The sequence below is a fragment of the Homalodisca vitripennis genome, unplaced genomic scaffold (genome assembly GCF_021130785.1).
Source record: "Homalodisca vitripennis isolate AUS2020 unplaced genomic scaffold, UT_GWSS_2.1 ScUCBcl_544;HRSCAF=2794, whole genome shotgun sequence".
Taxonomy (NCBI): Eukaryota; Metazoa; Arthropoda; class Insecta; order Hemiptera; family Cicadellidae; genus Homalodisca; species Homalodisca vitripennis.
The window spans coordinates 4,186-23,815 of NW_025776706.1; the positions used below are offsets into that span (position 1 = coordinate 4,186).

General features: G+C 45.4%; 3 protein-coding genes across 3 annotated transcripts; all 3 read right to left on the reverse strand.

Annotated features, from left to right (window-relative positions):
• Positions 1-1,780: 1,780 nt before the first annotated feature.
• Positions 1,781-2,207, reverse strand: LOC124370848 (histone H4). Its single transcript, XM_046829150.1, has one exon. It carries the CDS (start codon positions 2,157-2,159, stop codon positions 1,848-1,850), a length of 312 nt encoding a protein of 103 aa, XP_046685106.1. The 5' UTR covers positions 2,160-2,207; the 3' UTR covers positions 1,781-1,847.
• A 7,351-nt stretch (positions 2,208-9,558) lies between these two features.
• Positions 9,559-10,281, reverse strand: LOC124370844 (histone H1-like). The gene has a single exon (XM_046829145.1). It carries the CDS (start codon positions 10,240-10,242, stop codon positions 9,625-9,627), a length of 618 nt encoding a protein of 205 aa, XP_046685101.1. The 5' UTR covers positions 10,243-10,281; the 3' UTR covers positions 9,559-9,624.
• A 3,426-nt stretch (positions 10,282-13,707) lies between these two features.
• LOC124370847 (histone H4) lies at positions 13,708-14,118 on the reverse strand. Its single transcript, XM_046829149.1, has one exon. It carries the CDS (start codon positions 14,080-14,082, stop codon positions 13,771-13,773), a length of 312 nt encoding a protein of 103 aa, XP_046685105.1. The 5' UTR covers positions 14,083-14,118; the 3' UTR covers positions 13,708-13,770.
• Positions 14,119-19,630: the final 5,512 nt, after the last annotated feature.

Genomic DNA, 19,630 nt, shown 5'->3' on the forward strand with positions numbered 1-19,630 from the left:
GTATGTTTAGCGTTTACTGTAATTAGTTCCTTCTTACTTTCATCCGTTTTAATTGTAGCACTGCAGGTTTTGCCTAGACATCTCCAGACCACTTCACCATTTTTAAGGGAATAACTTTCTCTATACTTAAAGTTATCATATAGGATATGTGGCTTGCCACTTTTGAATAATTCCAAAGAGAACATTCTCTTGTCCAATTTTAAAAAGTTGTACAGTATTAAGAAGGACAACAACCGTATACAATAAAATAAATATACAATGCCTTTTTGATTTGGTAAAATAAATATTTTAGAATTTAATTTCTAAGGCATTTAGAGTAATATATTAAATTAGTTAAAATTGTAAATAAATAAAAATAATTTGATAAAATAAATGCAGTAAGAATAGTAAAATATAATGTATGATATAAAAATATACAAATAATTTAAAAGTTTTAATACATTATATATAAACAAAATATTAAAAAACCCAAATAAATAGAAATCAACAATATAAACAGTTAAAAACTACAACAAAGACAGGACAATAAGTTAAAATTACAACAAAGAGAAAACAATAAAGTTAAAATTTCAACAAATAATGACGTTAAAACTATGTACAGAAACAGAGAGAAAAATAATAAGTTTCTAGTAAAGGGATCTCAAATGAAGAGCAAAAATGATTTGCATCCGGGAGTAACCGAACCCGCGTCATTCAGATTGGCAGTCCATGACGTTACCGATACCGCCACACAGTAGTCATAAGCATTGGAGTAGAGTTTGTAGATCGCTCTCCAGTCTCACGTAAGCAATGAACAACCTGTTCCAGTGTGCTTTCTCGCTAGGTTCAGGTTAGTCAGCAAGTAGGGTTATGTGCACACTGGCGAAACCGTTCACTGTACTCACTGAAATCTAAGTGTCCAAACGTCTCCTCTGATGTCTCGTTCGTTCCGTCAGAGCTTCACAAACGATTTGAACCTGAGCACGGGCTTAGCTAATTAAATAATTTTTCTTGTTTTGAAATAAATGATAGAGCGACGTTCAAGTGCTGTCACTCAAAGCCGCGCATGCGCTCCAACCCCAAGACTAGCGCATGCGCTATTAATTGGCAAGCTAGGTTCTGTTGTGCCTAAGGAAATAGAGAATATAATATAATGAATAATCTTGTATGTTGTATATTGATAATGATCGGCAGATACGAGCGATAGTTACTTGGTTAGGTTATGATCTGGCCTTAAAAAGTGAAATAAACTAAAGATTTGTAAACAAATGAAAATTTAAGAAATTTCTTTTATTAGGAACATAAGAGTAACAAAAAACAATTGAAAACCTAGTATGACATGTTTCAATACTAAATAAAATTGAGAACAAACAGCGGTGTGCATTGGCATTGTCTACGCCGAAGAGAAACGTAAAAACGATAGAGCTTATTAGGAATAACAATGAATAATCTTTTAAATCGTATATATATTGATAATGATACTGTCGACAGTCGTCAGGTAAGTGAAACGGCAGATAAGAGTGATAGTGAATGGCTTTAAATTAAATACGGTTTTGATCTGGCCTTAAAAAGTGTAAAAAAAAGAAAAGATTTTTAAACAAATAAAAATTAAAGAAATTTTGTATTTGAATGATTGGTAGGTCTAATATAAGAGTGACATAAAGAAAAAAAAAAAAAAAAAAAATTTATAACACTAATATAAAATGGTATAGTCACTTGTAAAACTCGACAAATACGGATAATATACAGCGGTGATTTGTAATCAATGGCATTGCCGAAGAGAAACGTAAAAACGATAGAGTTTATGGTGGCCTTTAAAAAGGCCTTTTGTGGGGCGATGTTGCGCGCGGAACAGGCGGCAGCTCAGCTTAACCTCCGAAACCGTACAGTGTGCGGCCCTGGCGTTTGAGCGCGTACACGACGTCCATGGCGGTGACCGTCTTCCTCTTGGCGTGCTCGGTGTATGTGACGGCGTCACGGATCACGTTCTCCAGAAACACCTTGAGCACTCCGCGGGTCTCCTCGTAGATGAGGCCCGAGATACGCTTGACACCGCCGCGGCGAGCCAGACGACGGATTGCGGGCTTGGTGATGCCCTGGATGTTGTCACGGAGCACCTTCCTGTGACGCTTGGCGCCTCCCTTTCCCAGCCCCTTACCACCTTTGCCTCGACCGGTCATGTTGCTGTTGCAGTGGCGTTAGTCAAACAGATGATAAAATCAGGCAGGCAGGCAGGCAGGCGGGTAGGCGGGGATTGTTGTATCCCCTCTCTGGCAGTATCTGTGTTTACAAACACAATGACTGCTGGTCAGCTGAAACATCTATTCTCCTGGATGTTCAGGAGCTTTAGTGTTATTAGTCAGGATATACAAGAGTATATATTCTACTTAAAGCTAATCTTAAAACTAAAACTTGAAACTTAAAACTATTTTACTATGCTATTTTTCTTTACAATCTGGTCATTAATTATTTATTATTTACAGTCAGGTCAGTTCATTTGTTGTGTTGATAGTCAGGATATACAAGAGTATATATATACAACTTAAAGCTAATCTTAAAACTATTTTACTATGCTATTTTTATTTACAATCTGGTCATTTTTTTTTTTTTTTAATTATTATTTACAGTCGGGTCAGTTCATTTGGTATTTATTGTTTACAATCTGTTATGGTAAGCTCAGTATTTTCTAAAATTTTTTTTTTTTTTTTTTTTTTTTTGTTTATACATACAGGTCTGTGGTTTACATTGTTAAAGGTAAGTATTTACATGATTATGTTGTTGTTGCTACGGAGGATCCTGTAGTAGCATTCTTGGTTTTGGGATTTTCCTGGCCCGCGGCCCTTCTCTGGTCGACCATTCCCTGATGTGTGGCCACTGAGATTCTGCAGCTGCTGCGTACAGGCGGACTGCTGCGTTCCTGACACACTCCTCCACAGTAGGAAGCCCTGTGGACCGCATGATGACAGAGTTCCTGACGAACCACGGTGAGTCCGTCAGGAGCCGGACCGTCTTGTGCTGAAAAGCTTCCAGCTTCTTCCTTGTTGTTTTAGACGTCCCGGCGTACCATGCGGGCCCGGCGTATGTCAGGACCGGTCGAATGATGGCCCTGTACAGCAGCAGCTTGGTGGTGAGTGGGAGGGCGGCGGCTGGTCGCAGTAGTGGGAGAAGGCTTCTGCGTGCGGCCTTGGCTTTCTGCAGTCGGTCTTCTGCAGCTGGAGTGGTGGTCGGTGTCCTGCTTAGGGTCATCCCCAGGTATCTCAGCCTCTTTGTCCACGCGATACGTTGGCCTTCCAGTAGTAGGGTGTTCTGTGCGACATGGCCCCACCTCTTCCTGGTGAAGCAGATTGCCGCACATTTGTCTGTGTTGGCCTTCATCCTCCATTTTCGCATCCAGGGCGCTAGGAGATCCAGTTGGCTCTGGATGCGTCTGCAGGAGGCTTGGACTATCTTCGATTTGGTATAGAAGAGCGCGTCGTCTGCGTAGAGAGCGACTGAGACCCCTGGGGTGACGGGGATATCGTTGGTGTACCACAGGTACAGGATTGGTCCTAGGACTGAGCCCTGTGGCACACCAGCGGTGATCTGCCTGCTGCTGGACGTTGACGGGCCGACCGCTACTGCGAAGTGCCGGTCTTGGAGATAGGATTGTAGAAGTTGTCTCAGTTTCCTGGGGAGAGGACTCTGAGCCAGCTTGTAATTCAGACCTGCGTGCCAAACCCTGTCGAATGCCTTGCTGATGTCTATTGAGACAGCAGTGGTCACTCGACCGAGGTTGGCACTGTCTGCTATGTCCGTAGCGACTCTTGTGAGCTGGAGGGTTGTTGAGTGGCCTCGGCGGAATCCATATTGCTCCTCCCTCAGAGCTAGGAAAAATTCCTCCGGAAACCGCGCCAGCACGAGTCGCTCTAGTAGTTTGGAGAGGGCTGGGAGGAGGGAAATTGGTCGATAGCTACCTGGGAGCGTTAGATTCTTCTGGGCCTTTGGGAGCATGATTATTTTCGCCTGCTTCCACTGGGTCGGGAAGTGGCGAAGTCGCAGGCAGCTGTTGAAGAGGACAGTAAGCCACGTGATGGCCCATGGTGGTAGCTTTTTCAGCGCAGGTGGGCCCAGGTCATCTGGTCCTGGTGCCTTCCTCGGTTTCAGCTTGGCCAGGGCCCGAGAGACTTCCTGCTCTGAAATGGGTTCCACTTCCTCTTCATCGCTGTCGTCTTCTTCTTCACGGGCTTCTGCTTCCAGGTAGGTATCGACCATGTCGGTGTGCCCGGGGTCACTGGTGTTTGGGTGGGGGGTGAACTGCAGCTCCATGCAGTCGGCAAAGGCTTCGGCCTTATCTTGTGTAGAGTAGACTAGTCCTTGCCTTCCTTGGATGGGCTGCTCGAGCTTTTTTGCCGTTTTCAGGGCTTTGGCCAGCCGCCATGCGGACCCATCCTCCGGACTTATTGTCTCAAGATAGGTTTTCCAATTTTGAGCACTGTGGTCCTGCAGGAGTTGCTTGACTCTTTCTGCCTGCCTGTTGAAGGCGGCTTTGTCCCCAGGAAAACGTGTCCTCTGCCAGGTCTTCCGCATTCGTCTTCGCAGTTGGACTTCTTCTTGTAGGTGTTGTGGAAGTCTGCGGCGGTGGTCAGTCACGGGTGAGGTTGGCTTGAGGGAGTTGGTCATGGCGTCCTGTAGGCAGGATTGCAGTTCTCCTACTTGTCTGTCGAGGTCGGCCGTGGAGTCTGGGACGACTACTGGACGAGGGCGGTCTGCCAGGAAAGTATGGTATCTAGCCCAGTTGACCTTTGACCTATTAACTGGGGGATACCTGTATGTTCCAGGTCGGTTTAGGTTTATTAAGACTGGCAGGTGATCCGAGCTCAGGTCCGTGACGACTCCTACCGTCACTGTTGCTGGTATGCCACAGTGCATGGCGATGTCCAGGATGTCCGGCCGATGGTTCTCCACCCTGGGGTATCGGGTCGGCTCTTCTGGCACGCTCAACATCACATGTGGCATTCTTCTAAGCTGCTGCTGAAGTCGGATCCCTGCAGTGTTGGTGGCCGTGCAGCCCCATGCCGTGTTTTTAGCATTAAAATCGCCGGCTATGAGTGCTGTACTGTTGGGACTTAGTAGCCTATTTAATTCAGCCTCTTCAATTGGAGCAGCTCCTTTGCAGTAGACCGATGATAATGTGATTTCAGGCCCTCCGAATGATACGGCAACGGTAGTGACCTCCGATGTTGCCTCTACGCAGTTTATAGCTCGGTGTGGAACACGGCGGTGCACTAGTACCGCCGTGCCACCCGAGGGGCGGCCTCGTTGTTGCTGTGGGCGGTCCGTTCTGTAAACTGCGTAGTTCGGAGCGGTGAAGGTAATTCTGGGGGAAAGATTAGTTTCCTGGAGGAGGGCAACATCTATGTCGTACTCAGTAAGGAACTGGATGAGCTCGGCACGCTTGTGTCTGAGTCCATCGCAGTTCCAAGATACTAGTCGCGGGCATCTAGTCATGTCGGGAGCCAAGAAGAGAGGCCAGCGACTGTAGAGTACGTGTTACGGTCGTCAGTTGCTCGAGGATTACTCTGAGCAGTGCCGACATTTCCTCCTGGTCAAAGGTGTGGTGGCCTTGAAAATGGCCGTTTTGCCGCTCCTCACTTGTAGTCCGGGGCCGGTGTGGCCTAGCTGCTGGCGGGGCGTTGGTGTCCGCTGGGCGGGTGGTCTGCGCTGGCTTGCGCGGCTCCTCTTCTTTCCTCGGCTGCTGTGCGGTCCGCTGGGGATAGGCCGGGGCTTTGACGGCTTCTGCCCATGTCCTCGGCCCGGTCGTCCTGTTGGCGGGATTCCTCGGTGGACGCCGTCTCCTCCTACTCTCCTTCTCGGCCTCGGAGTCTTCATCCTCGCCGTGGTCGCTGGTCCGCTGCTCGCCGTCAAGTGATGGCATCAGGGGCGCGTGGTCGCTAAGCTGGGCGTTAGCGGTGGGGGGGGTGGCTGGCGCTGGTTGGTCGCCGCTCTCGTCCAATGGCGGGGGGGCTGAGCACGTGGCGGCTGACCACGTGGCGGCTGACCGCGTGGCGGCTGAACTCGTAGCGGCAGGGCGCGTGGCGGCTGGGCGATCGATACGCTGTGACTGGGCTGCGCGGCCGGCCCGTGGGAGCGCGCCGCGCTCGGCTTGGGACAAAGGCTGTCCTTTCACCGGCTGCCGGCGTGCGGCGATGCCCGGGACTGGCCCCTTCTTTTCGGCCAAGTATTTTGGGCAGCCCCGGTAGTTAGCGTTATGTTGCCCGCCACAGTTGCAGCACAGGCCACGCTCTCCCTGGGGCTTTCCACATTCTTTGGCCTGGTGAGGCCCACCACACCTTACACATTTTGCTGGCCTACCACAATTGCCAGAGCCATGGCCAAACTGTTGGCAGTTGTGGCACTGAATTGGGCCAGCCGGTTTTTTATAGGGTCTAATTTTAACACTGACATAAAATAATTTGTCTATGTTGTAAATTTCACTTATTTTGTTAGTTTCTCCGTCGGTAACAGAGTCCGGGAGTAGTGACACTACCCAGAGTCTGGTTTCTCCACGGCTTGTCTTTAATTTGAATATTTCACCTACTGCAAAGTTTAGGTCGGTAAGCTCGTCATATATTTCTATATCTTTTACGTCTAGCGGCAAGCCCGCTATAATTATTTTAGTAGGCCTAGTGCCTGGCAATGAGCGCGTAAAAAATGCAATATTTTTATCGGTTAAATATTTTTGCACTAGTCTAAAATTGTCCACAGTACTAGTCTTGACTACGTACTCACTGTTTCTGCAGATAGCGTGGAAATCTCCGCCAGTAATTTTGTGCATCTCGGCGGCGTGGCCGTGCCATCCTTGAAAGCTGTCGATGTACAGCGGTGGGATGCGGGGAGTATTTACAGTCTGCGTGTCCATGTTGGTAGAGGATTGGGCCGAGGCAGAGCTGTTTGGGCGGGATTCCGGCTGGACAGGGCAATCTTGGCGTCGTCTCTTGTTGGCACGTGGTCGGTCGGGGGTCGGGGGCTGAGGCGAGTCCGTAGCAGTGTCCTCCATTGTTATACAATGGGTCGCACAAGAACAGCACTATACACAATATCACTTGTCTTTATAAATAAACTATTTTAAAATATAAATGAATAGAAAGATAGTTAAGTCTTTATGCTAATCTTAGGTCCACGGGAGTGTCCTCCATTGTTACGACAAGGCCGGCACAAACATAGAACAATGACATTGAGTTATTTATGAAAATTGAAATAAATAAAATTAATAAACACTACAAATAACACTTGTCCACGTGATACTTAGTCAATTACAATTACATTTAACACTAAAAAAAAACACTATATACATTTACTATTAACAAGCACATTATGAAACAACGGACAACAGCGTACCCACGCTAACTAAACAAGATGGCGATATTGCCAGTGAAGCGACTGTCGTGACTTCCCCTGGCAACGCGATCGATACACCGTGTGGATGATGATGATAAAATCGCCCGTTGTCGGTAGTTTTGTCAACTCTGGCTGCTCTGTGATTGGCCGATAACGCGGCGACCAATCACAGTCGTTCTGAGCTCGTGCCGGCCCGTATATAGTCAATATTGGACTTGAAATTTTCGAAATCATATCTCATTTAGCGGCTAGACAAGCTGACGATATGGCACGTACCAAGCAGACCGCTCGTAAGTCCACCGGAGGCAAGGCGCCCAGGAAGCAGTTGGCCACCAAGGCAGCCCGTAAGAGCGCGCCGGCCACAGGAGGCGTGAAGAAGCCTCACCGTTACAGGCCCGGCACCGTCGCCCTGCGTGAGATCAGGCGTTACCAGAAGAGCACCGAACTGCTGATCCGCAAGTTGCCGTTCCAGCGTCTCGTCCGCGAGATCGCCCAGGACTTTAAGACCGACCTGCGTTTCCAGAGCTCCGCCGTCATGGCACTGCAGGAGGCCAGCGAGGCTTACCTGGTCGGACTCTTCGAAGACACCAACTTGTGCGCCATCCACGCCAAGCGAGTCACCATCATGCCCAAGGACATCCAGCTGGCGCGCCGCATCCGCGGAGAACGAGCCTAAGTGACACACAAGCGTGCGCTGCCGCTGCCGGTGGCTACGACAAACGGCCTTTCTAAAGGCCACCAATAACTCGTTCGTTTTCGCTTATTTTACCGCTTATAGTTGTAAAACCGATGTAAACCTGGTTGTTTCAAGTCGCTCTCGACTATATTTTCTATCGAAAATACCCAATTTATGACTTTGTGCTTGTCATAAATATTTTATTCCAGGAATTTTTCAATTCCTTTTTACTTTTTAAACATAGTCCGATTTCACTGTAAAATTTTATAATTTTCTGTTTATTTATTTATTTTATTTTTATTTTTCAAACCAACATTTAGTTTACAATAAAAATACGTCAATTGCAATCCGATCGAAAACCATAGTTTCGGTCATGTTTTATACACATGACTTCTAATTAACCAAGAACCGCGTTGAACTCTGATTAAACATAACTTCTAATTTTCGCTTATTTTACCGCTTTTAGTTGTGTAAACATTGGAATTCTGTTATTATGTCGGCGGCTAAAACAAGCAACTCTCGACTTGTTTTATATTGAAATTACATAATTACAGAGTTGTCTGTTAACAAGTGTAAATCTGCTTTTGTCTAGCGAACCTGATTGCGATTGCTTGATTTATACCTCTAATGTGATCCAAGTCAGTGTATTTTAAGTTTAAAATGGGTCTTTTCCAGTGTGTCCCCCGCGAGTTTATTAATTTCCGTACGAAAAAAAAAACACAAATTAGTAATGAAACACGTTTAAAACAATATAGCCTACTATTCTGAATTTAACAATATTTACAGAATTTGTCAGATCACGCGATGCTTGCCCGCTGCGCAGCGCTTCGCGCTGCTTGCTCTTTTAGAAAAAAAATTTACTCGAGCTTGCAAACTCCAAGCCCAGATCAAGCGGCGCGCGTTTATCACTGATATTTAATTACGATCTTTGTGAATGCGGGGACATATTAGTTTGCAAGTTTGCTCAAAATAAAATATTGACATCACACTACAATATGGTATTATGATTTAACATAAATATTAATGTATATGACCCAATGAAAAGAACTAAGAAATTAGTGTGTGTGTGTGTGTGTGTGTGTGTGTGTGTGTGTGTGTATATATATATATAAACAAACGGTAGGTTATTTATTAACGTTGGGATATATATCTTATGAAAGGTTTATCAATAGAAGAGACTTAGGTAATATTGAATGTACATAAATATCTTTCTAAACATAACATTAACGTAAAATCGTATAACATATAGTTTTCATTTATAAATACAAAAACCAATCGTAATTAGTTATAAAAAACCCATTAATATTGATTATAATATGTGCATGTGAGTATTTGTAATTATGAGTCAAACATTAAATAAATTTCGTCAAATACAAGACGGCAAACAATATCACTTTTATAATACTTAAAAAAAAAACAAAACAAAAAAAAAACAAAACAAAACAAGCTGTTTCGTAATGTATTTGTTATAATAATATCAAAAACAGGGATCGCTAATAAAACACGTTAAAACGAATGACATTTTGGGTGGCCTTTAGAAAGGCCGTTTGGATTTCCCACAGTCGAGGGAGGAGAGCGACTGGCCGGCCGGTTTACTTCTTCTTGGCGGCGGTCTTCTTGGGCGTTTTGGCTTTCTTCACGGCCACTTTCTTCGGTTTGGGCGACTTGGGCTTTTTGGTCGGCGGTTTGGCGACCTTCTTTGCCTTGCTGGGAGTCTTGGGCTTGGCGGCCTTCTTGGTCGCGGCGGCGGCGGCCGGTTTCTTGGCTGCGGCTGGCTTTTTGGCCGCCTTCGGCTTCTTGTCGCCGGCTTTCGGCTTGGCCGGTGCTTTCTTGGCGGCCTTCTTGACCGTCTCGCTGCCGGCGGACTTGGCTCCTTCTCCGGAGGATTTCACCGACAGTTTGAACGAGCCGGTGGCCCCCTTGCCTTTCGGCTGGGTGAGAGCGCCGGACGCTACGGCCGACTTGAGGTACTTCCTGATGAAAGGGGCCAGCTTCTCGGCGTCAACCTTGTAGTTGGCCGCGATGTACTTTTTGATGGCCTGCAGCGACGAACCGCCGCGCTCTTTCAGGCTCTTGATGGCCGCGTTCACCATGTCCGACGTCGGTGGGTGAGCCGGCTTGACGCGGGGCTTCTTGCTGGCGGCCGCGGCCTTCGCCTTCTTCGGTGTGGGAGCGGCTGGTGCCGGTGCCGTTGTAGCGGAGTCTGCCATTCTGTATGTCGGGAATATCAGATGGCTCCGCCGCCAGCCGCGACTCGGCTCGCGGCCTGAGTACGTACCGTACAGAGGTCGCCGAGCCGGGCCGTCCCATCGCCACGCCAGTCTGCCGGATTTTAGTCGTTTCTCGACACTAAAACCTCTCGTAAACAGTACGTAAGGTCCTGATTAAACGTAAAAATCCGTTTTTCCGATGGCCGAGACGTCTTACCAACGATAAGCGAGTAGAACGCCGTTTTAAAACGAATTTTAACGTCACCAGACAGTATTTAGTGGAGGTCGAACCCCGTCTGTACGCGTTACACAGCCAAAAAACTGTCTATAAAAACTATAAACGCGGTCTAATATCGGATTTCACTCGTTTATATTGTACACTGAACGTGTCCGGAGGGCTACAATGAGGAGCGGAGCACAGGATCTAACCGACACGACGGTGAAACGCGATAAAGTGAGGCCCTGTTGACACAAGTACCGTGACGGTGTGTACTCTACATACCGGTCAGAGAAATGGGCCCGTCAAGTCTGTACGGCTAATACGTACTAAAGGATTGTTTTAATCTATAAATCCGAGTGGGAATATAGTGTTTAAGTAAAAAAAAAAAAAAAAAATGTATGTCCAATTTACACGCAGTGAGTGTTGCGATACGCCTAGTTTTTATAACGCTTAGCTGTGCAAGATATCACAACATGCCGTAATGATAAACGCGTGAGTTACGATTATTGTCTATAAAGAATTTTTTTTTTCTAGATAGGAGTGAAATTAAATATTATTTTCATTATCAAGATTAAAATATTATCAACGACTGTAACGATCGAGCTTGATTGAATGCCGTCAGAGAATTTATTAGTGCACTAATCTATTTACTTACATCGATATACAAGTGATATAACTAAACAATATTCGTCGTAAAAAAAAAAAAAACGTAAACAAAAACTAGTGATGATTTAGGTAAATAAACTTCAGTTTTACTTGATGGCATCACGACCGAAGGTATATGCTCGACCGTTGAACTAAACAATAAGAATATAGTAGACTAATAATAATAGCTAATTAACTCAGCCAATTTCATAAAAATTGTAGAATTTGTTGATATATATATAAGTATTTCTAGTATTTCGGTAAATAAGTGAGAAAAAAAAAAAACGCGTCAATATTGAAGATATTCGTTGTTAAATACTGTTGAAGCGTAACATCTATGTACAGTGCGAAAGTTATAATTGTATTCAGTTTCAACCAGTGCTCGGTACGATGTATATACGCTGGGCGTGAATCCTATTGAACATCGTTTATTGTAATTATTATTTAAAACCACTACATTAATTCGGGAAAACAGTGTGTTTTTCTCTTATACGTTTATTCTTATTACGATTTAAATTATTCACGTTGCAATTTCGTTTCAATTACTTTAAATTTCAAACAATACGGAAATATTTGTATGTACTGAATGAACATACTTTTCCAACTATGTTTCAGATTGAATCTAAATAGTATAATATAAAAAAAGGATTAAAATAAAATTAATATTAAAAGTGTTTACACTGAATAAAACAATGTGGATTGGCTTGAGATACGATACTTGTACATGTGGCAGTTACGTCACTTGATAATGTTAAAATAATTTATTGTCTCTATTTGAATAGAACATTACAAGAAGGGCAGTATAGAGTAATCGGAGTAACTATTCAAAATGAAGCTCTCTTCTATTGCTAATACCGGGCGATATCCATAGAGGCGAAAATAACAATAACAGTAGCCTACTAGCTGTAAATCACCAAACATTGATTAACACATATTATGATAATACGAAACTATAAACATAATGTATAGATCGGATTTAGAACACATACTCGGTTATGAATATACTCGATTTCGTCTGTAGTACGATTGTCAACACGTTTATTTTATTTACTCTAAACGATTTCATTGGTTAATCACTACGTTCCAAAATTATTTAAATAATTGGCCGGAATGTGTACTGAATATATCGGTATTAGTCTGTATTTTCAAATAATTCTTCAACTCATTATCAATACTCGACGTGAATTAAGTAAATAAGTTTCATTTCGAACAAGGATCGTCCGATTAAAACGGTTAATTCATTGTCAATTGAAACGCGGGAAATCCTCTCAACTCTGGTTGGTCACTTTTAACCGACCAATCACGAGTTTGGCCACCTCCTACCTATATAAGCGTGTGTTAACAGTTCACCGTATATATTCTATCTCCACGCACATGCGCAATGAAGGGAAATCGCCAAGAATCGACCAATAGGAATACAGAATACACAAAACTATAGGATTTATCGTTGAAAATTTACTTTTACTTTTACCGACGAGAAATATACATAAATTAAGGTATTATTTTACGGATAAATAGGAAATCGATCGTTGTGTTTGAAAGAAACTTGGGGTAGTGAATTTAATCGAATAGGCAAGCTAGGGTGTTGGAAGTGACTTGTCATAATGGAATTTTTAATAGAGATATTATTTAAAATACATAAATAATACAAATTTAATAGAGATAAAAATACACGGCCTAAATGAAACTTGAAGAAGAAATAAAGTACTTTATTTATTTTTTTTTTAGTGATAAACGCGCGCCGCTTGATCTGGGCTTGGAGTTTGCAAGCTCGAGTAAATTTTTTTTCTAAAAGAGCAAGCAGCGCGAAGCGCTGCGCAGCGGGCAAGCGTCGCGTGATCTGAGCTTTGAATAGGCAAGCTAGGGTCTTAAGTGACTAGTCATAATGAAATTTAATAGAGATTTTATGAACATGAACTTACAACAATGAATAATCTTGTAAGTTGTATATTGATAATGGAATTGTCGACGACAGTCGTCAGATACGAGTGATTTTTACTTGGTTAAATTACATACGGTAAAATGATCTGGCCTTAAAAAGTGAAATAAACAAAAGATTTTTAATAAAAACGAAAATTTAAGAAACTTCTTTTATTAGGAACAGAAGAGTGAGAGAAAAAAACAATTGAAAACCTAGTATGACATGTTTCAATACTAAATAAAATTGAGAACAAACAGCGGTGTGCATTGGCATTGTCTACGCCGAAGAGAAACGTAAAAACGATAGAGCTTATTAGGAATAACAATGAATAATCTTTTAAATCGTATATATATTGATAATGATACTGTCGACAGTCGTCAGGTAAGTGAAACGGCAGATAAGAGTGATAGTGAATGGCTTTAAAATTAAATACGGTTTTGATCTGGCCTTAAAAAGTGTAAAAAAAAAAGAAAAGATTTTTAAACAAATAAAAATTAAAGAAATTTTGTATTTGAATGATTGGTAGGTCTAATATAAGAGTGACATAAAGAAAAAAAAAAAAAATTTATAACACTAATATAAAATGGTATAGTCACTTGTAATAACTCGACAAATACGGAGAAAAAACAGCGGTATCCGTTGTCTAAGCCGAAGAGAAACGTAAAAACGATAGAGTTTATGGTGGCCTTTAAAAAGGCCTTTTGTGGGGCGATGTCGCGCGCGGAACAGGCGGCAGCTCAGCTTAACCTCCGAAACCGTACAGTGTGCGGCCCTGGCGTTTGAGCGCGTACACGACGTCCATGGCGGTGACCGTCTTCCTCTTGGCGTGCTCGGTGTATGTGACGGCGTCACGGATCACGTTCTCCAGAAACACCTTGAGCACTCCGCGGGTCTCCTCGTAGATGAGGCCCGAGATACGCTTGACACCGCCGCGGCGAGCCAGACGACGGATTGCGGGCTTGGTGATGCCCTGGATGTTGTCACGGAGCACCTTCCTGTGACGCTTGGCGCCTCCCTTTCCCAGCCCCTTACCACCTTTGCCTCGACCGGTCATGTTGCTGTTGCAGTGGCGTTAGTCAAACAGATGATAAAATCGCCCGTTCTCGGTAGTTTTGTCAACTCTGGCTGCTCTGTGATTGGCCGATAACGCGGCGACCAATCACAGTCGTTCTGAGCTCGTGCCGGCCCGTACTTCAAGTGCCGTTTCAACCCATCACCCCGCCGTACTGCTCGGACGTGCCGCGCTGTCGTTCCGTTCCGCTCAGTTTTGTGCTTGTGCTTTGTATTTTTGTGCGTGCCTGAGTTTTCCTCTAGAGACACTAATTAAATACTCTGTGTTAGTGAAAGTTTTTGGGGGGGCCCTAATTTTGATATTGGATACCTCATTTTGCCGTTTCTTTACGGGTGGTTGAGATCTAAAAGTATTAAGTTACTTTTAATTAACACAATCCACCTATGTACTCCTGAGCCATTAGGTGTTGAATTGTATGGTTCTACACAAGTCAAATCCCCAATTATAAAATTTGAAAAACTTGTGTCGATATGCAGGGATCAATTCCTGCAGTTTAAACTAAAATGTACAACTATAGTACTTGTAAAATAAGCAGCTTTCATTTGTAATATTTGCTAGTACAAAAATTACTTTTACACTTTTGAAATGTTTGTATTGTTTTGACTTGTTCCTCTACAATTCATGTATTAACTAGGAATTTTAGTTGTCTTATTCAGAAGCAAGTCCTGCTGTATTAAAGCAAAGCAATAGTATAATCTCAATACATTTGTAAATCACACATCTTAGTGCAATAATTTTGGCATTTTTGATACGTTTGAACAATAATTTGTTCTGTTTATTTCATTACAAATTAGTTTTTAATGAGTTTTTAATAAGAAATTTTTAGTTTTTGAACACCTCAGTAAAACTTTATATAATCCCTTTTAGGAAACATTTAATACAAAAGTTAGTTTTCACTAGAGTTACTGAATTTATATAACAAACTTGATAATAAGTGTTCAACAGATACTGTGTCACAGCGTAATTAAAGGGTCCGCTGTACAATTCAATTAAACTGTAGAAGGCCCTCAACTGTCTACCTAGCAAATTTTATTTAAATTTTAAAAACACTGTGATTTGTTTGCAATGTTACTGAAAAATGTTTTGGGATACTCAACCTGTGTACCTTAGCATACTATACACTAGATCAAATTAGATTAAGTTCTAAGGTACTTGTGTAACCAAGCAAAGATTAGGTGAGCCCACGATGCTCATACTACCAACGTGCTCCGGCCGTGGCCGGAAACTAACGGTACATAGGCCTAACGGTAGCTTCGCCCCGGCCCGTCCGTACACCGATCATAACCCAGCGCGCCACTGCGACCCCCGCTCTCAATAGAGCCCTTTTGTATACGCCGCCGCCCTGCCTGGCGGGACTCGGGCTTCCCCAGCCATTCGGGCCCCTTTGTTGTACTGTTGCATGGATGGAAGTGGAATCCGAGCCACGATGCCCGCCACCGAGCTAACTACCGGCCGACCCGTCCAATCGGAGAATGAAATCCGTGGCAAGTCCGTCCAACCAAGAAAACGAGGGAGAACGGGCCTCCAACGTCACCTGAATCATTCAAACAAGAAAATTTTGCCCTGGCCGCGCAAAACTTTCCGGGAAATACTGGTTGGAGAGCGCCGCCAGGCCGCGCATAACCGCCGATCATCATTCAACGGAGTTGACCTGCCTGGACATTCCCTCCTTACGCCGCCTTAAAAGTGCTGGCTGTGCCAATTTTGAGGCGAAATATGTGGGCACCCGACTTGCACATTGTTATGTAAAAGTGCGAGTATCTGTTTTCAGAACGGCACAACGCCCACTGAACTGCTGGACGCCAAAGCTCGCCTTCCCAACCCTACAGTCTGAAGGAAGAACAAAGATCTGAAGACAGTTATTCATAGGGGACATCCGGCATGGACGTCACCTGAAGACATGAGCGTAGGATCTCCGCTGACCAGGGAACACTCCTACACATGTCTCGCACCCCCTCCAACGCCGCGAACCAGGCTGTGGTCGCCATCAAACCAACAGTCAACCTTCTATGTGCGTTTTCATGAAAACAGGTAGCTGGGGCGAAAAATATGGCAGCTCACAGCACTACAGGGGAGTAAGAGTATCGGAGGACTATTTCACTGGCCGAGGAGAAGGACTGGCCGCAGTGCTACAAACTGCCAGCAGTTTTCAATCACAGCTCGAGGAACTGCCACCGTCCCAGCTCGCTGTGAAAGATGTTGAGGAGACCACAACGTAATCAAATTGCACCTTGGCCAAAAGACAGCAGGTGTCAAATGCACTAATTGAGGTGGAGAGCACCCCCGCGAGCTAACATGGGGCTGTCGGAGCGCATATACGGGCCCAGGGCGCGCTGCATTCAACCGCCGCGAGGCGTCCACAGCGGCGCCTCGGGCACCGCCGCTGCGCGACCGGTCCCACTGGGTCAGAGCACGTGCCCCACCAACCTGTTAAAGGTTTTCTCTGCCCGCAGATATTCCGAAAGAACTGCGCCGCCCCCCAGGGCTCCGTTCCGGACCAACCCCATTCCACAACAATGACCAAGCCGAGCTGCAGCACCACCCGTAGCTCCGGAGAGACCACACAAACACTAACAATTGCTCCTGCACCCTCGCTCCCAGAAAGCAGAGAGCCGCAAAGGCAGCATGCCTACCGAGAGCCGGAAAGCCGCAGCCCCAAGCCACCTGCCTCAGCTGCATCAGCCTCACCACCGCTAACTCTGCAAGAGAAGGCCGAGGGCCCGCTCAAACCGCCGTAGCATAACTAACAAGCTAGTCCTCTGTATACAGTTCACGGTCGCAGGAGAAAGAGAAAGTGGTGGAAACCAATGGAGGAACAAACCACCAGCGGCAACCCACAACCAACAACCTCGGGCGGAAATCAAACGGACAGCATTTCCAACTGCGAAGCCTACCTCAACAGCCAAAGGGCTTCCTGTCCCACGACGCCTGTCCTTAAGTGGATAAACCTCCCTAATTTCAAAAGTATCCGACAGTAAAAAAACTCCTAGCGAGATGCTTGCTTGCCATATTCATGTCATTTCCAGGAACTCCTTCTCCAATGGATAGACGCCCTAAAAATTGGTCACCTGGAACGCGAAAATCGGCGTAGTGACGCGGGAGGAAACGAACACCATCTATTTGCAGCAGATCACGACGTCGACTTATTAACTTCTTCTAACGGGAAACACACACGTCTGCAACCCGCCACTGTATTCAATGTTCCAGGTTAGCCAAACCTATCCGGACCGATAGACCGCCCACGTGGCCAAAGGAATTCCCGGGGGAGGAACAGCTATCTTGGTTCCACATGGAGAGTTGGTGCACCGCCAAGTCCACGTGCCCGCTACAAATGACCTTCGAGTCCACCGGCATTGCCCGTCAAATGCTGGTGGCTCCGAGGTAAGGTGTGAGTTCGCCAGCGTTACCTCCCGCGCCGTCCTGCTGTCCTCCGCCGCTGACGAGCTTGACATCCTTTGCCTCGTCAGCGGGAACACTGTAATAATATGTGGTGACCTCAATGCCAAGGCACCAGTCATGGCATGAGACAGGGCTGATGAACACCAAGGGCCCGAAGACTTACACAACTATGTTTTAGATAGAGGTGACAACGATTGTAGCCGCGCATTGTGGACCCTACGCAACTATCCGACGAGGGCCTCAACGCACTTCACTGATTGACATAAGATGTGTATGACTGTTTAGAGAACTACAGCATCATGTGGAAGGTGCGAGAGGCAGATGACTTATCGTCTGACCACGTACCCGTTCATAGCAGTTTTCTAGCGAACGAACTCCAGCTTCAAGGAATTCCTTCAATGGCACCTCAAAATCAGAACTAACTGGAGGTGTTAACAGCCGTAACCCTGTCCTGATCGAGCCAACTTGCAAGCCGCCCCAGCGACAGCCACTAATCCAAATGCCCTAGACACATATGTTTCCAGACTTGAAACTCAGGCATGTGCACGGATGCTCCTGGCGGCGGCCTCACGACCTGGACGGTCCAAAAAACACCATGGACGGCCTTGTCCTGCCATCATTAGGATGGCTGTAAACAGCAAGGAGGCGTCTTCGTCGCATATGGCAGAGAAACGCGACAAATCCAGGCTACCAAAACCGGGTTCCTTCAAACGTGGGCAAGTGTCAGCAATTGTCAAACAGATGTTGTATGAATTTACAGGACAGAGACCTGGCCCGCGACTCAATACCTTATTCTAGTCTTGAGCTAGAGGAATTGGCATTGCCTGGAAGAACTGCAAAAAATCCTGAGGAGCCGAGAAATCCACCATCAACCAGCCCCTGCACGGTCCAACAAGGACTTGTTTACTTTACACTGTCTACTTGGGACAAGGCCGAAGCTTTTTGCAGATACGAATGGAGGAGCAATTCAGCCCGAATGCGGATATAGTATGACGACGACCACTGCTGAACACTGGACGTCGAGAGCACACTAAAACAATTTTTTTGTTACAGCTCCCGACATCGAGATAGAGCCGATTACTCCTTGATGAGCCTATCAAGCCACCATCAAAGAAAATCGAGAACCGCGCCAAAGCCCCCGGACTAGATGGAGTTGGATACAGGGTCAAACGCCTTGCAGCTCCCTATAGCCCTGTTAATGTGCTTTGGTTACAGTGTTCAATCGACGCTAATCGACTACATACCAACTTTACCCACACACGCTGGAAGGCGCTAAAAGTTCATACTTATTCCCAAGCCCCGGGAAATCCAGACTATTCCCACGAAAACTTTCCGCCCCATCTCACGCCTTTCGTCCATCCAAAAAAATTATTTGAGAGAGCTCCTCCTATCACCGTCAATTTGCTCCCATTCCTGGACGGCTATTAATTCCGACCATGAACCAGTTTGGCTTCAGGCGCGAACCACCCCGACAACCCAAACAGCTGGTAACGTGTTGTCAACAATGCTGGTGGACCAACGCCAATTTAAATCTGTGGCTCTGTTGCAGTGGTTCCTGGAGCGTCAGCAAAAGCATTTAGACAAGGTCGTGGCATGAGGGCCTCTCTATCTACAAGCTGGCAAACTCAACCGTAGCCCCCCCCTGCATAACACACATAAGCACCTCATCCGGTCCTATCTGACTGGCCCGCTCATGTCCGCCTTTGTGTACGAATTGGAGAGCTGATTCCTCAGAGAGAGCGATCGAAGCAGAGGCGTCCCCCAATGGCAAGCGACCTGGGACCCAGTGCTGGTACCTCGTTTACAACTAATGACATGCCGACTGGTCCCCAGAGTAACGCTATCTCTGTATTGCCGAATGAATGCCATGTTTATGAGCAGGGAGCTTTCAACCGATTGCGTGCCGCTGACGTCATGCAACAGCCAAATGGATCTTCTCCTCCCACTGGCTAGAGAAATGGCGTATTCCGCATAAACACTGACAAGAGCACAGCTGTATTGTTTACGAGAAAGCGCCGTAGGATGCCGCGAAGACCTCCCCGCCGCCTGTGACACTTGATGACGAGCCGATTGCTTGGAAAGGAACCCCAAAAAGCTAAATATCTTAGTGTTAACGCTTGATTCCAGATTA

Coding starts and splice junctions, on each gene's coding strand:
- LOC124370848 (XM_046829150.1), bottom strand. CDS start 2,159: ATGACCGGTCGAGGCAAAGGTGGTAAGGGGCTGGGAAAGGGAGGCGCC.
- LOC124370847 (XM_046829149.1), bottom strand. CDS start 14,082: ATGACCGGTCGAGGCAAAGGTGGTAAGGGGCTGGGAAAGGGAGGCGCC.
- LOC124370844 (XM_046829145.1), bottom strand. CDS start 10,242: ATGGCAGACTCCGCTACAACGGCACCGGCACCAGCCGCTCCCACACCG.